Source organism: Castor canadensis, chromosome 6 (assembly GCF_047511655.1).
Source record: "Castor canadensis chromosome 6, mCasCan1.hap1v2, whole genome shotgun sequence".
NCBI lineage: Eukaryota > Metazoa > Chordata > Mammalia > Rodentia > Castoridae > Castor > Castor canadensis.
The window spans coordinates 102511451-102527721 of NC_133391.1; the positions used below are offsets into that span (position 1 = coordinate 102511451).

Here is a 16271-nt window from a genome sequence, read left to right on the forward strand (position 1 = left end):
AAGTTCAAGATCTAAAATATACAATAGATCAAATGGGCCTACTTGATGTCTACAGAACATTTCATCCAACTTCTACACAATATACATTCTTCTCAGCAGCCCATGGAACCTTCTCCAAAATAGATCATATCCTAGGGCACAAAGCAAGCCTCGGCAAATATAAGAAAATAGAAATTATACCGTGCATATTATCTGACCACAATGCAGTAAAAGTAGAACTCAACAACAAAAATAAAGACAAAAAAACATGCAAACAGCTGGAAACTAAATAACTCATTGCTTAATGAACAATGGATCATCGATGAAATAAAAGATGAAATTAAAAAGTTCCTAGAAGTCAATGAAAATGAAAACACAACCTACCAGAACCTATGGGACACAGCTAAGGCAGTCCTGAAAGGAAAGTTTATAGCCATGAGTGCATATATTAAAAAGACTGAAAGATCCTAAATCAATGACCTAATAATACATCTCAAACTCCTAGAAAAACAAGAACAAGTAAATCCCAAAACAAATAGAAGAAGAGAAATAATAAAAATAAGAGCTGAAATCAACGAAATAGAAACCGAAAAAACCATACAAAGAATTAATGAAACAAAAAGTTGGTTCTTTGAAAAAATAAACAAGATTGACAGACCCCTGGCAAACTTGACTAAAATGAGGAGAGAAAAAACCCAAATTAGTAGAATCAGGAATGCAAAAGGGGAGATAACAACAAATACCATGGAAGTCCAGGAAATCATCAGAGACTACTTCAAGAACCTATATTGAAATGAATTCGAAAATCTTAAAGAAATGGACAGATTTCTAGATACATATGATCATCCAAAACTGAACCAAGAGGATATTAATCACCTGAATAGATCTGTAACACAAAATGAAATTGAAGCAGCAATCAAGAGTCTCCCCAAAAAGAAAAGTCCAGGACCTGATGGATTCTCTGCTGAATTCTATCACATCTTTAAAGAAGAACTGATACCAACCCTCCTTAAACTGTTCCATGAAATACAAAGGGAAGGAAAACTGCCTAACACATTTTATGAAGCCAGTATTACACTTATCACAAAACCAGGCAAAGACACCACCAAAAAGGAGAACTATAGGCCAATCTCCTTAATGAACATTGATGCAAAAATCCTCAACAAAATAACAGCAAACTGAAATCAACATCACATCAAAAAGATTATTCACCACGACCAAGTAGGCTTCATCCCAGGAATGCAGGGGTGGTTCAACATACGGAAATCAATAAACGTAATAAACCACATTAACAGAAGCAAAGACAAAAACCACTTGATCATCTCAATAGATGCAGAAAAAGCCTTTGATAAGATCCAACACCATTTCATGATAAAAGCTCTAAGAAAACTAGGAATAGAAGGAAAGTACCTCAACATTTTAAAAGCTATATATGACAAACCGACAGCCAGCATTATACTTAATGGAGAAAAACTGAAACCATTCCCTCTAACATCAGGAACCAGACAAGGATGCCCACTATCTCCACTCCTATTCAACATAGTACTGGAATTCCTAGCCAGAACAATTAGGCAAGAAGAAGAAATAAAAGGGATACAAATAGGTAAAGAAACTGTCAAAATATCCCTGTTTGCAGACGACATGATCCTATACCTTAAAGACCCAAACAACTCTACTCAGAAGCTTCTAGACATCATCAATAGCTATAGCAAGGTAGCAGGATATAAAATCAACACAGAAAAATCATTAGCATTTCTATACACTAATAATGAACAAACTGAAAAAGAATATATGACAACAATTCCATTTACAGTAACCTCAAAAAAAATCAAATACCTAGGTGTAAACCTAACAAAAGATGTGAAAGACCTCTACAAGGAAAACTATACACTTCTGAAGAAAGAGATTGAGGAATACTATAGAAAGTGGACAGATCTCCCATGCTCATGGATTGGTAGAATCAACATAGTAAAAATGTGTATACTCCCAAAAGTAATCTACATGTTTAATGCAATTCCCATCAAAATTCCAATGACATTCATTAAAGAGATTGAAAAATCTACTGTGAAATTTATATGGAAATACAAGAGGCCACGAATAGCCAAGGCAATATTCAGTCAAAAGAACAATGCTGGAGGTATCACAATACCTGACTTCAAACTATATTACAAAGCAATAATGGTAAAAACAGTATGGCACTGGCACAAAAACAGATATGAAGACCAGTGGAACAGGATAGAGGACCCAGATATGAAGCCACACAACTATAACCAACTTGTCTTTGACAAAGGAGCTAAAAATATACGATGGAGAAATAGCAGCCTCTTCAACAAAAACTGCTGGGAAGACTGGTTAGCAGTCTGCAAAAAACTGAAACTAGATCCATGTATATCACCCTATACCAGTATTAACTCAAAATGGATCAAGGATCTTAATGTCAGACCACAAACTCTAAAGTTGATACAGGAAAGAGTAGAAAATACTCTGGAGTTAGTAGGTATAGGTAAGAACTTTCTCAATGGAACCCCAGCAGCACAGCAACTAAGAGATAGCATAGCTAAATGGGACTTCATAAAACTAAAAAGCTTCTCCTCAACAAAAGAAATGGTCTCTAAACTGAAGAGAACATCCACAGAGTGGGAGAAAATATTTGCCAACTATACATCAGACAAAGGACTGATAACCAGAATATAAAGGGAACTTAAAAAACTAAATTCTCCCAAAACTAATGAACCAATAAAGAAATAGGCAAGTGAACTAAACAGAACTTTCTCAAAAGAAGAAATTCAAATGGCCAGAAAACACATGAAAAAATGCTCACCATCTCTAGCAATAAAGGAAATGCAAATTAAAACCACACTAAGATTTCACCTCACCCCTGTTATAATAGACATCATCAGCAACACCACCAACAACAGGTGTTGGCGAGGATGCGGGGAAAAAGGAACCCTCTTACACTGTTGGTGGGAATGTAGACTAGTACAACCACTCTGGAAAAATATTTGGAGGCTACTTAAAAAGCTAGACATTGATCTACCATTTGATCCAGCAATACCACTCTTGGGGATACACCCAAAAGACTGTGACACAGGTTACTCCAGAGGCACCTGCACACCCATGTTTATTGCGGCACTATTCACAATAGCCAAGTTATGGAGACAGCCAAGATGCCCCACCACTGACGAATGGATTAAGAAAATGTGGTATCTATACACAATGGAATTTTGTGCAGCCATGAAGAAGAACGAAATGTTATCATTCGCTGGTAAATGGATGGAATTGGAGAACATCATTCTGAGTGAGGTTAGCCTGGCCCAGAAAGCACATTTAAAAGGGAAAATTGACCAAACATATGTAAGGACTACAGAAAGGGTGAGCTGGGAATGACACCCAGATATCTGGTTTGTCTAACTGACTTGCCCTCAATCAGGAGAGGAAATGTTTAAGAAGGCAGTTTTGATAGTGGAACAGAAGTAGGGTCTGAATTAAATAATCTGATTATTTCAGATATATAGGTCTCTCTCTTTCTTTCTGCGTGTTTGTGTGTGTGTGTGTGTGTGTGTGTGTGTGTGTGTGTGATTTCCCCCTAATGCATATGGATTTCAAAAAAATTCCAGACACACTGAACAGTATCATATAAATTTATAAGCAATACCATGCAAAAAAAGTCAATGCCAAATAAGAGAAAATGTGCAGGAATCCTGATGCTGCTGATGCTGACTATACCTCATCAAAATGCAGTGTCCCATTCAAAGGACTAAGATCATCCTTGGCCTTCTCATCTACAGTCCAATGAAGTTGGACAGCTCCTTTTCCTCCTGGAGACCGGACAACTGTCAATGTCACATATGAATCAGGATCATCAGACAAAAGAGATTCATCAATCATTACCTGCAAGAAATAAAATTCAGCAAGACAAATAAATAACAGAAGAAACAGAATCATATATGTTTACAGTTTTGAATTCAGAATTCTCTTCATGGCACGTTATAATTATGTGGTGAGAAGAAAATGTTTCACTAAAGTCCATCTCCTTTCTCATAGACACTCAGCTACTGGGCATCCCCATCTTCTCTTGCAATTAGGTTCAACACATGACTCAATTTTGTCAACAGATCATAGGCAGACATGCTGCTGACACAGTCATAGACTTTCATACAATCCTTCCCATTCGTGAGATGAATAAAGGATGCCAGGACCTAGGGGAGGGTAGAGCCATGAGATGGAGTCTGTTGCATGAGTTGCCATTTGGAGGTATCCATAGACACCTAAAGTAGGACTCTTACATAAAGAAGAGATAAACACATGATGTGAAGGAACTTGAGAGCTGGAGTTCTGAATGTAAGCAGACTCCCAATATAATGCAGATCTCAAGTATCCTCTGAATTTTCTGCAGTTTAACAACTTCAGTGAGTCAAAAGTATAAAAGAAGTTTTACCAACTTGATATATAAACATAGAAATAGATTCAATGTTCATTTACCAGTATCATATTTTTTATGAGCCCTAGTTCAAGTGAATTTTACATATTGACTCTATACAGCAAGGCCCAAATTGAACCTACAATATCCATGTTATATAAATACAAAATGTAACAAAATGCTTTTTATTTTCAAGACAGATATAACTTTACAAACATATAATACAACCTCATTTTGTTTTTTTCCGAGGTTTTTGCATTGATACCAAAACAGATAGTTTTGGAAGCTAACCAATGTTTATTTAGTTTTTTATGTGTCAATTTTTCCATATACTTTATCTTATGTAAGTCCACATGAACTTAGAAATCTGAGGGCCAGATGTGTACACATATTTGGAGAAACGGAACCTGCAATCTAATTCAGATGTTTTGACTCCATTGTCCAATGCCGTTCATATCACTTCTTGGAGACCAGAAATATTTAATGAAAAAGAAAAAGGAAAGGAATACATAACAAATAAATTGCATATGTAAGTCTTTTCTGATTCTATAGATTTTAGTTTCGGTTTCATGTGTAGATGTTCACAATCTCTTTCTATATTATCTTGTGAGCAACTTATTAATTTTGACAGGGTTATAATAACAACCTTTTCTCAATGTTCTTCATTTCTCAGTCTAACATGTGTCACCAATTAATGTTACTGTGCATACAATATGTATATTTTATATACATGTCAAGATAAATTCCATGTAATCAAGAAGCTTTTGTGGAAGAAAGATAGGATACAAGGATAATAGTTGTAAAGGGCTCAGCAACAAGGTATTACTAATTCTACCAAAAATAAAGATAGTACCTGACACTTTACTGAGTGGAAAGACCAGGTAGAAGTACATTGCATAGATCAACTCATCTATTCTTCATAACACTTATGAGGAATAATATAGTAGGAATTGAATAACCTAAATCTTGCTTTTTAGATGATAAGATAAATTAGAAATTTGAGGCTTATTATAATAAGACTAATTCTCATGCGTCCTTAAATTAGGTTTACAGCACTAAAGTTTATGACAGCAGTTAACATAAAATGAATTTATGAATAGTAATGTAATTCTTCATTTTCCATAACAGGAAGAGAAGCCCAAGTCCAAAGCTGTGATGAAGTTAAAGGCAAAAATATTATTATAAAGATTCACCAACTAAAGATTTGAACACTAAACCAAGAACTTTTTATCTAAGCTCAGAAACTAATAAAGATGTGTTATAAAAATTAAATTATATAATTATATATTAAAATATGCAAAGAAATATTTCATATAGGCAAATAAATATTGTGCAGTTGAAAATACAACAAAATATTAATGAAATCTTTCTCAGGGTATTGATATTATGAAACTTTTACTCTTCTCTTTGTACTTTTTTTATATTTTCCAGACTTTTTATGTTGCTCAAAAGGTAGTTATTGCTCTTCTTTCTGATGATCTACCACTCCTTACAAACACTTTTGCTTATTTCTTACCCAAGGAAGAAAAAGACTTTCACTGGGCTACAGCATAATTATCCTCTTTCCCTCTTCCAACTACCTTTTCTAACGAAATTGAAATATCAGTGATCAAATCATTAGAGAATTATTAGGCTACATTTAAATTCTGGAGCATCTGGGAAGCTCAGCTCTGACAAGCAAGTTGTAAATCTATACTTACATCCACAGCACAGTACAGTCAAGAGTCATTAGAGCAACAGGTTTATGTTTTAAAAGGGATCCATGTGAATTACTGATTATCTCTAAGTGACCACATAAAGGGAAGGGCAACATACGGAACCAGAAAACTTCCTAAGTATGTGGGAATATTCTAAAGATACTCATGATTGTTTCATTTTGGAAATTCCTTTAATGGGTAAAGTCATAATAGGAGACAGAGAAAGAGAGAGAGAATATGACTGTGTGATTGTAACAGTAGGTCAAGTGGGTCTGTCTGAGGGGACTATGGGGAGGTGGGAGTGGAAATGAAAATGAGGTAGAGAGTGAAAAATATTGAAATGCATTGCATTTGTGTATAAAGACAGTATAACAAAATTCACTGTAAGCATGGCAATAGAAAAAGAGTAAGTAATAGAGGGAGTTTAATTTGATTAAAGTATGATATATACATATGTGTGAGTGAAATACCAAGGCAACCCCTGCCCCCTTCGATAGTCAATATGCACTTAAAAAAATGAAGGACAGGAAGGTAAGACAGATTCTGTCCAAGAGTGGTTATCAGGGGAGGGAAAAGGGTAAAAGGAGGGAGTTAAGGAGGGTGAATATGGCCAATGTACTTTGTATAAGTGCATAAAAATAAAACAATGAAACCTGTTAAAGTTGTTGTAAGAAGGAGAGAAGGAAGGATGTGGGAGAATGATGGAGGGGACAAATCTAATTAAGATACATTTTAAGCATATATGCAAATGTCACAATGAAATCCCCCTGTACAATATATCCTAATAAAAGTAATTCTAATAAAATAAGAAAGAAAACAATATAACATGATCATTGTGCAATAATAAGTAAGATGGCGTCTAAAGTGTTTTATATTTAAAATGTACTGATAATTCAGTACTAGTCACCAAACCAGGCTGCACAAATATTTAATCCTTGTGATTGGTTAAACTTTTTTTTTCTCCTTCGGCAGAGAAAAGCCAAATAATTGGCTTCCATCTTTCATGCCTTAGAAGAAAAAAAATGATGAGAAGCAAGAGAGAGGAAATCTGGAGAAACACATGAGCTGGGAGGCAACTGTCAGTTTTGTTCAATATAAGTCACAATAAAATATCAGAACAAGGAGTAATACAAATCCCTCACCAACGAAACCCATCCTAAGATGGAACACTCACACTCGTGACCAAATCCTTCCTAGCAACCAGCATGGCGGTCTGGCAGTAAGACAAGCAGAAAACAGAAGTTATGGACAAAAATACACATAGGTCTACTATACCCAATAAAAGAGAATCTGTTTCCCACTGAAACTGCCTGATGCTGGAGGGTAAAATAGGTCTTTTCCTGGGGTGGGTACCAGTGGAAGGAAGGTAGGCACAAGGAATGGGGGAATGAGGGTGAATATGGTGGATGTATTTTGTATTCATATATAAAAATAGAAGAATGAAACCTGTTGACATTATTCTAAGAGTAAAGAAGTGGAGAAGGAGAACGATGGAGGGGTAAATCTAACTAACATATATTATAAGCACAAATGTAAATATCACAATATATACTCCTGTACAACTATAATATGCTAATAAATTTTTTACATGACTAAACCTTAAGTGTCCTTTTTTAAGTTTGAAGGTTTTTTTTTGTTGTTGTTGGTACTAGGGTTTGAACTCAGGGCCTAATGCTTGCCAGGCAGGTGCTCTTAAGTATTCGTTATTGCTCAATAATTTAGTTGTTTTTAGTGGTGGTACATTTTCAATTTTACCATGTGGAACAAGCTGTACTCTGTTTTACTAAAATATCTTTGTTGGCCCTTTTCTTGAGCCCCATCCATGAATCCTTTGAAATTATTTTGTTACATAATACAATACCTTGGATTGGGTTTGGGAGCTATTCAAGGAACTGGGGCAAGGATCCCTTTCTCAAGTGATATTCCTCACCCCATATCCTTCCCAGGTAACAACATGAGAGATATGGGTTTTCCATTCTTGATGGGAATGGGCATGCTGGTCCCAGGACATTGAATGAACTAGATACCATGTTCAGACACAGCCAACTCTATGGTTTATTGAAAAGCTGTAATTGAGCATGAGAGGAGAGGAGGACGCCATCCCTGCGAAAACAACAAGTACCCACCCACAGATATCCCTACAGTCCTGAATGGTAACAGCAGCAGGAGAGTCACAATCATGGTGTCTAATTCATTAAATAATTTTTAAAAGGTTTTTTATAAAAGAAATTGCCTGATGTTAAAAATGCTCATTATGTCAAGCTGTGTGCAGAGGTTGGGGGATTGGGCCCTAAATCAATAGCCAACTTGAAAGACACTTGAAGAAGGACTCATAAGTAAAGGATGATGAAGTTTCAAAACAAAAATTAGTGACACTTTTCTACTGACGACTACATGAAAATATTGCCTGGGGCTAGGCACTCTTCTGATATATTTAACTTACAGTCTTTTCTTCAAATCCAAATGCTCCAAATGGAGAATCATTCTGTGGGATAACAACAATGATCACTGCGTCATCACCAAATCTCCCACCTCCAGTCACATTGGTTAAGGAGATGTTAAACATCTCCCTGAATTCAAATTCAACATCATCAATGATGGTGATTTCTATTATTGCAGTAACCTTCAAAGAAAGGAAGGGAAGGAGGGAAGGGAGAAAGCAATCATGTAATAACAATTTTCCTTTTTAATTTTTTGAATGAAATTTAGAAACACTACAAAAGAAAAAACAGGGCTTTTTCCTATTATATTCATAATAATTTTTTTCAGTAGTACTGGCAGTTGAACTCAGGGCCTTGTACTTGCTAGGCAGGCATCCTACCATTTGAGCTGACCTGCCAATACTTTTTGAATTGGTTATTTTTTGAGATATAATTTCACTTTATGTCCAGGCCAGTTTGGACAGTGATCTTATTTGTGCTTCCCTATTTAACTGAGATGCCAGGTATATACCACTCACCTAGCCATTGGTTGAGATATGGTCTCACTAAGTTTTTGCCCAGAGTGGGATGGAATTATAAATGTTCCTTCTGATCTTTGCCTTCCAAGTAGCTAGGATTACAGGCTTGAGGCACTGTACTTGGCCTCACAATATTTTTAAATTTATATATAAATAGTATTTCAAAGTCAGAAATTTACAAAGTATGTTATTGCCAAGATAAATGAAATTATATAGTAATAAACGCAGCATATTTACAGATATAAGAAATAATTCTTACTCTTGAAAAAATATTTAAAATGCTATGCATGCTCTAACCACCTAGTGTGCTGCTATTAATACTTATGGAACCATAAAATTATCATTGTCTTCTGCAATTAAAATAAATCCCATTGGCCTCAAATATTGTTCTTGTAAGGAAAAAGAAAGGCAAGAAGAAATCCCAAGTTTACTGTTCTTAGATGTTTATGATCAGGATCTATTTCAATTGGCAAAATCAACTTTAAAAGTTTTTAAAGACTAATACATAAACTTTTTCTGTATAACACAGGTAAATTCCAGTACTTTGACACTGACATTTTATCAAGAAATGAATTTTTTCTATGTAAATCCATCTACAACCTTTAATTTTACAATGAAGAAAAAAAGAAACGTGGGTGTCATACTTAGGCAGGAACCTGAAAAAAAATCAAATGGCAAAATGGAAGTTTATTAAAATGTCTGCACCTCCAATTTATATTGTAAAGTGCAGAATATCTTCCCTACAGGGTGTGAACTCTAAGAGCTATGATGATCTTAAGGATGCTGGTAAGTGATGGGACTTCAGCCCCATGCTCAGAATAAAATGCTGAGGATAAAACTAAAACTCAAAGGTGGTTTCCATGGAAAATCAATGACAGAAAATGGCTTTTGACAGAAAAAAATCTCATTTATTTGCATTACACTCCTATTAGCAGGAAATGATTAAAAGTTCTAAATCGTGTAAAAACTCATGATTTCATAAGCATTAACAATAATAGGTCTTTATGGGCAAGAAAATCCAGATCTGTATACTTATCTTTTAGCAGGATTTGCCCCACCACTCCGGGGCAACTAATATGCTGGCAGATTTGATGTAAATTGGTCAAGGCAAAAGATCAGGCTCCCTCAGATAGATGCTAGTTGAGTTACTAAACTTTTCACGATTGTTCACACGACTTTACCACTTGTTGGTTAAATTTGTTATGAAAAACAGCTTATAGTTGAGGTAAGGATAGCTGTACAGGGAGATTCCTAGCATTGCTTCCATGTACATATGTGTTACTTTCTAAATTGATTCTTCTCGAACTGACCCTTTCTCTAGTTCCTAGTCCCCTTCTCCTCTTGGCCTCTGTTGCTTTAAAGTTTCTACATTGGTTCTCCTTATTAACGTTTATACTCTCTCTTCAACAAAATTAGAGATAAGGGCAAAACAGTTTCTGCTTGGAAGAGAGGGTGTGGGGGAGAGAGAGTGGGCAGAAAGCTGGCGGGGGAGGGGCGGGGGATGGGGGAAGAATGGGGGTGGGAAGTAATGACCCAAACATTGTATCCATATATGAATAAAAGAAATTAAAAAAAAAACCAGCTTATAAAACACCCAGTTCACAAACCTTCTAATACTGAAAAATATTTTGTAATTTTTAAGATTATTAGGACTAAATATAGAATATTTTAAAATTTTTTCTCAAGTTTTAACTATTTTCAAGTTTTAACTATTCTTAACAAAATAGTTAAGAATCATTTTGATTTATTCTTAAATTATACAGAAAAATTTCAGGAATTAATAATTATGTACTCAAACTGAAAATTCAAATTAAAAATATAACTGCATTTACAAATGTTAAGAAATAAATACAATAAAAGAAACTAACAATCTTAGAAATAGCCTAGTTTACCAGTTTTTTTTTTTATACATTGTTAGGTAACTGTAAGTTAATTCTTATCCTGTTTTATAACGTCTAATTTAGATGGAACCAGGTGAGGAAAGTCAGAAAGGGTTAAGATTCTTACCTCTTAACATTCTTTTCCCATTCCCACTAACAGATTATACATTAATTAATAATACTTATGCTTGATATAACAAAGAAACAGTTATGGTGTAATGCATTTTGGAATCACTAACACACATTCATTTGGTGGATACCTATAAATGTTTGAAGAACAACCAAAAATATTAGGATACTCATCATGAACATACTTGTCCATCTGCAAATCTGAGAATCCCATGAGATGGCTGAAAGTCCTCCAGGCTAGCACTGCCTGGTGTCGCTTTCCAGTAAACATGTACTGTCCCGTAGCTTCCAGCCAGCCGGACTACAGGAACATGAAGAACATTCAGGGGTGGAGGCACCTCATAGGCAGTGAAAACCACAGCAACATCCTTTAATAAAGAATGTAAGTTGAAGAGTGAGATAAAAGTGTAACTGTCCTCAGTTGTAACTCTCTCAACTCATTGTTCCCACTTGTATCTCTCATACTGTACCCTTCAAACTAGTACTTAAGAGTCAGGTGGACACTGACATAATAGGTCTTTGAAACACTCACAGTGAAAATTAATGAAAACAAGCTAGCTTAGTCTTTTGGTCTAGCTAAAAAAAAAACCCTAAGAATTAGTTAATAACACAAATTTTATTACTTATATGTGTAAAAATATCTACAAGCAATGCCAGTACTTTTGTAGAAAATATAAAAGAGTGGCCAGATCAGCAGGGACAAGCTTCTGTATTGCTGTAAATATGAGAATGTCCATCTCACTGTGCCAACGCGAAACGCGAAAATTCCTCTGGGGTCATCGTTCTCTTCAATCATTATCTCTGCTGTTTCCATTCCTGGCTTCCACACGCGTGGCTGCTCTGCAGAGAGGGCCGAGCTCACCAGGTTCACCTCAGTTATAGTGACAACAAACCCTTCCTCCAACTCTGGGGCATCATCCTGGGAGGTGGAGAAAGAGATGGTGCTTCATCTTTTTTTTTTTTGAGATGGTTTCTGGCTTTGTTGGCCAGGCTGGTCTCAGACTTTTAGATGTATTAAGTTATCTTTTCCCAACTCAGCCTGCTAAGTAGCTGAGACTACAGGGGTGCACCAACATGTCCAGTGATTTTTAAAAATATGTTTAATTTCCATTAAAAACCTGATATTTTTCAGTTAGAAAGTAACTGACTCCATCTACAACAATGGGCACCTCTATCACACATAAAAGATTCCTTGTCATAATTTAATACATTCTCATAGAGAGCTTCAGAATCTACAGGATATCCAAGACCAATGGTAATGTTTTAATGGAACCCTCAATCTCACTGTCAAATAAAAATAAGTTTTAGAAAAATATACCCACAATTTTGACCATATTTTACTGAATAGGTCTTGTATATATAATATCCAAAAATAAATTTAGGAATAACAAATAATTTTACCTATATTTTAAAAATGAAATCTCTGAACTTGGTGTCTACACTTTAGTTAATTTTTTAAGTTTTACTTTAGTTTTGAATAGGTAATAAAAATTTTTAAATATAAAAAGGAAACACATAGAAAAAGAAACTCATCCTCCTTTCTACCCCATTTGTATGTCCTTTCCAGATTGTTTTCTCTAGAAGATTCTTTTACCTAATCTTGCCAAGACCACTGCTAAAAACATTAATGTTATTATATAGTATTACACTTATTTAATAATACATAATACATTTATAGTATATAACAGTGATACCAATATTATAGGTTATTATTTATAATCACAATATTTAATTTTTGTAGTACTAGGAATTGAACCCAGAGCCTTACGCATTTAGGCACGTACTCTACAACTGAGCCATACCCGCAGCTCTGATAATTGTTATGTAGTATATTAATAGCACCAAAATTAACTCAATTTCCTATGCATTATTACAGATAAATCCACATATTCTCACTCTCTGCTTCTGCTTCTCTCTTATATAAGAGAGAGTAAACACTAGAGAGAGAGATAGCAAAAACTAGACATTAATCTTCATTCAAATAATGATATCATGAAATGAAAATACTCCCCTGTTATTCAGTTATTAGTTTAAAACAACTACTCCATCATAATAGTGGAATCAATCATTAAGTCATACAACTAATACAAATTCAATATTTCAAAGTTCATTCAAATTATTCCTATTCATAACTAAATATAATAACTGATGTACTTGTTATTTTGCCAGTCAGTTATAAAATATTCATTTATTTATTATTAAAATTATTTGGGTATGAAAACTACATTTTATATTTAAAAGAATTTTTTACCTACAAGACATCACAACTTTACACTTAAGAGCATTTTCCTTTATTTTGCATGATATTCATTGCAATCTATACTTACTGGTAAAATGGCAACTTTGGCATGAGTTTCCTTTATATTTTCTTTCATTATTATTATTCTTTCTTGTAGCACATAGTCTTCATTCTCAGTAGCTTGATTATTGACATGCAGTAAGACATTGGGCTTAGCTATCAAGTGAATGGCAATATCCCCAAATAGTCCTTTTTCTCGAACAATTGGTAAGTGAAGTATGGAGACGTTCTCTGTGAGGTAAACATGCTCAAGTGAGTGAGTTTCTTTTTTCTGTCAATGCTGTTCCAAGCACTCATGGTAGAATGTTCTGCACTACCTGTTCAGACAGTTAAGGAAAGAAGTGCAAAACAAAGACAACATGTTTCCCCACGGAGTATCTGTGCTTTGTCTCTACTATCTGCAGTTGGCTGAAAATCACCATCCACTCCTGGAGCTGTACTCATCTAATGCCCCATGCTGATTGTGCAATGAGCTTCCTCGGTTGTGCACATCATACACTTTAACTGAAATTGCTGGAAGTCTCAGCAGAGTGCATATATGAAGGTTGAACAGAGGTGATAGTTACATATGCTCAGAAGATTCTTCGAAAATGAATAACTAAATACATAAAGTAATCATTTAATGACTAATCATTAGAAGAGTGATTTTTGTTCCTATAGTGAGGGGCCTACTACTAAGAGCAAAGTATTTCACAGCACCTACTTTGCAAATCATTTCTTAGAATTTTAAAAAATTTAATTTGCCATACAAAATGAAGTTAAAAATGCTTGCTAATCTCCCCCATTGGTCTAGGAGTTTAGGATTACTAAATTTTGTGCCTTTGTTTCCAAAACACACGCAATTCCTGGCAATTACTAGGTGTTTTTAAAATGTTTATTATATGAATAATAAACACCATTATATTGGAGCCTATCACTTATTTTTTTGGGTGGGGTGAACTGGGGTTTGAACTCAGGGGTTTGTGCTTACAAAGCAGGCGCTCTACTGCTTGAGCCACATCTCCAGTCCAGCCCATTGCTTTTTTTCCTATACATATATATATAGGCCCAGGAACATAACTGTTGGTTTTTTCCATCAACTCTTTAAATAAAAGGTATTTGAAAACTCGATGTCCATGTTATTACCTAAAAATGTGAGAACCTTCATGTAGTATATTCTAAATACATATTATATACAGCCTTTTATTTAAATAAGTCAACTGACCTTTGTCTGAGAAACAGTATCTACCAATTGCTATGAATAACATATAGGTAAAGATTTTAGCAGCCAAAGGAAATAGGGAATGACCACTATACAACACATAGGATAAAACTATTCTAATTGCTGTTTGGGGTTAAACAATTAATACCTTGAGTACCAAGTACATCTCACAGTATTGTTTACTATTCTCTGTAACAACTGAAAATTTATAAAGAAATCTGAGTGAGGAATGAGGACACATAAGGAAATGATGAAGAGTCAAGTGGGAACAGCTGCTCTTTGCTAGCTGATCAGGATAACCTATTTGGCTCCGTCACTTAAAGTCCCTGATTGCAAGAGGGTAAAAGGCGACTGAAGGAACAAAAAAATGGTAAATTTGCCACTTAACATTCCAAAAATATTTACAGGAAAAAGAAGCTTAACAGAACTAAAGCATCAACCAGAATCAAACTTTCGATATCCTGAACCCCTAGTCTGTGGAAAGCCTCACCACGCCACACTGCACTGAGAAAATCTGGTGCCATTTCTCACCACTGCCAGCTCTAAGCCTGTGCATCAACTGACAGAACAAACATGACTCAGAATGAAATGAAGAAAATGGATGCCCAGTTCCTGATCCCAACAAAACACTGACAAATCACACTAAGGAACCCAGCAATGCCGACAAAAACACTGTCAAAGAAGGAATCTTGCAAGAAATCTCTGAGAATTTCATGGAGAAGACACAAGAAGCATAACAGAAACAAATAAATGAACTGAGAGCCACCTTAAATAAACACCAAAGTGAAACAGAGAACACTATAAATATAGAGATAAATTAATTAAGGATGAAAGTAAAAAAAATATTAAGAAGTGACCCAAGGTATAGAAAACCTCAGACAAAGGAATCAAACAGAAACACAAACACAGTGGAAGTCCACTCCAGCAGACCAGAACAAGTGGAACACAGAATCTCAGAACTAGAAGATAAAATAGAAATTAAAGAAAAAGCTGAAGAAATGGTAGTCAAACAATTCATAAGTTGTGAAAAGAAAATGCAAGAATTCACTGACTCCATCAAGAGACCAAACCTGAGATTCATGAGCATTAAAGAAGAAGAGGTCCAAGCAAAAGGGATTTGTAATATATTAAAAAAAATAATAACAGAAAATTTCCCAAAACTCAAGAAAGTTATGCCCATTCAGATACAAGAAGCCTCCAGGACACCAAACAGACTTGACCAAAATAGAACCTCCCCACAGCATATTATCATTAAAATAACAAGCACAGAGAATAGAGAAAGAATACTGAAGGCTGTAAGAGAGATAAAAACAAATAACATATCAAGGTAAACCCATCAAAATCACAGCAGATTTCTCAACAGAAACCTTAAAAGCAAGAAGGGCATGGAGTGAGGTATTTCGGCACTAAATGAAAATAACTTCAACCCTAGGATACTCTGAACAGCAAAACTATCATTCAAAATAGATGGAGCAACAAAAATCTTCCACGATAAGCAGAAACTAAAACAATACATGACCTCCAAGCCATCACTTCAAAAGATTCTCCAAGGAATTCTGCACACAGAATATGAAAGCAAATGAAACCACGAGAGGACAGGCAGTACCAAACCACAGGAGAAGAAAAGACAAGGAACCAGAGAGTAGCACTGATTCAGCTGCACACAGTTAAGCCCTTAAATAACAAAAACAACTAAATGGTAGGAAT

The 16271-nt window shown here is 35.1% G+C and overlaps 1 protein-coding gene across 5 annotated transcripts in view; it reads right to left on the reverse strand.

The window, feature by feature from the left end:
- The window catches only part of Adgrv1 (adhesion G protein-coupled receptor V1), a 609243-nt gene that overhangs the window by 405515 nt on the left and 187457 nt on the right, over positions 1-16271 (reverse strand). For all 5 annotated transcript variants that reach the window (XM_074077095.1, XM_074077094.1, XM_074077093.1 and 2 more), the window contains 5 exons: positions 13392-13594; positions 11807-11983; positions 11250-11432; positions 8540-8719; positions 3706-3870 (listed from right to left, as the gene is read on the reverse strand). In XM_074077095.1, the coding sequence (XP_073933196.1) occupies positions 3706-3870; positions 8540-8719; positions 11250-11432; positions 11807-11983; positions 13392-13594 (908 nt within the window). The remainder of the gene's footprint in view (positions 1-3705; positions 3871-8539; positions 8720-11249; positions 11433-11806; positions 11984-13391; positions 13595-16271) is intronic.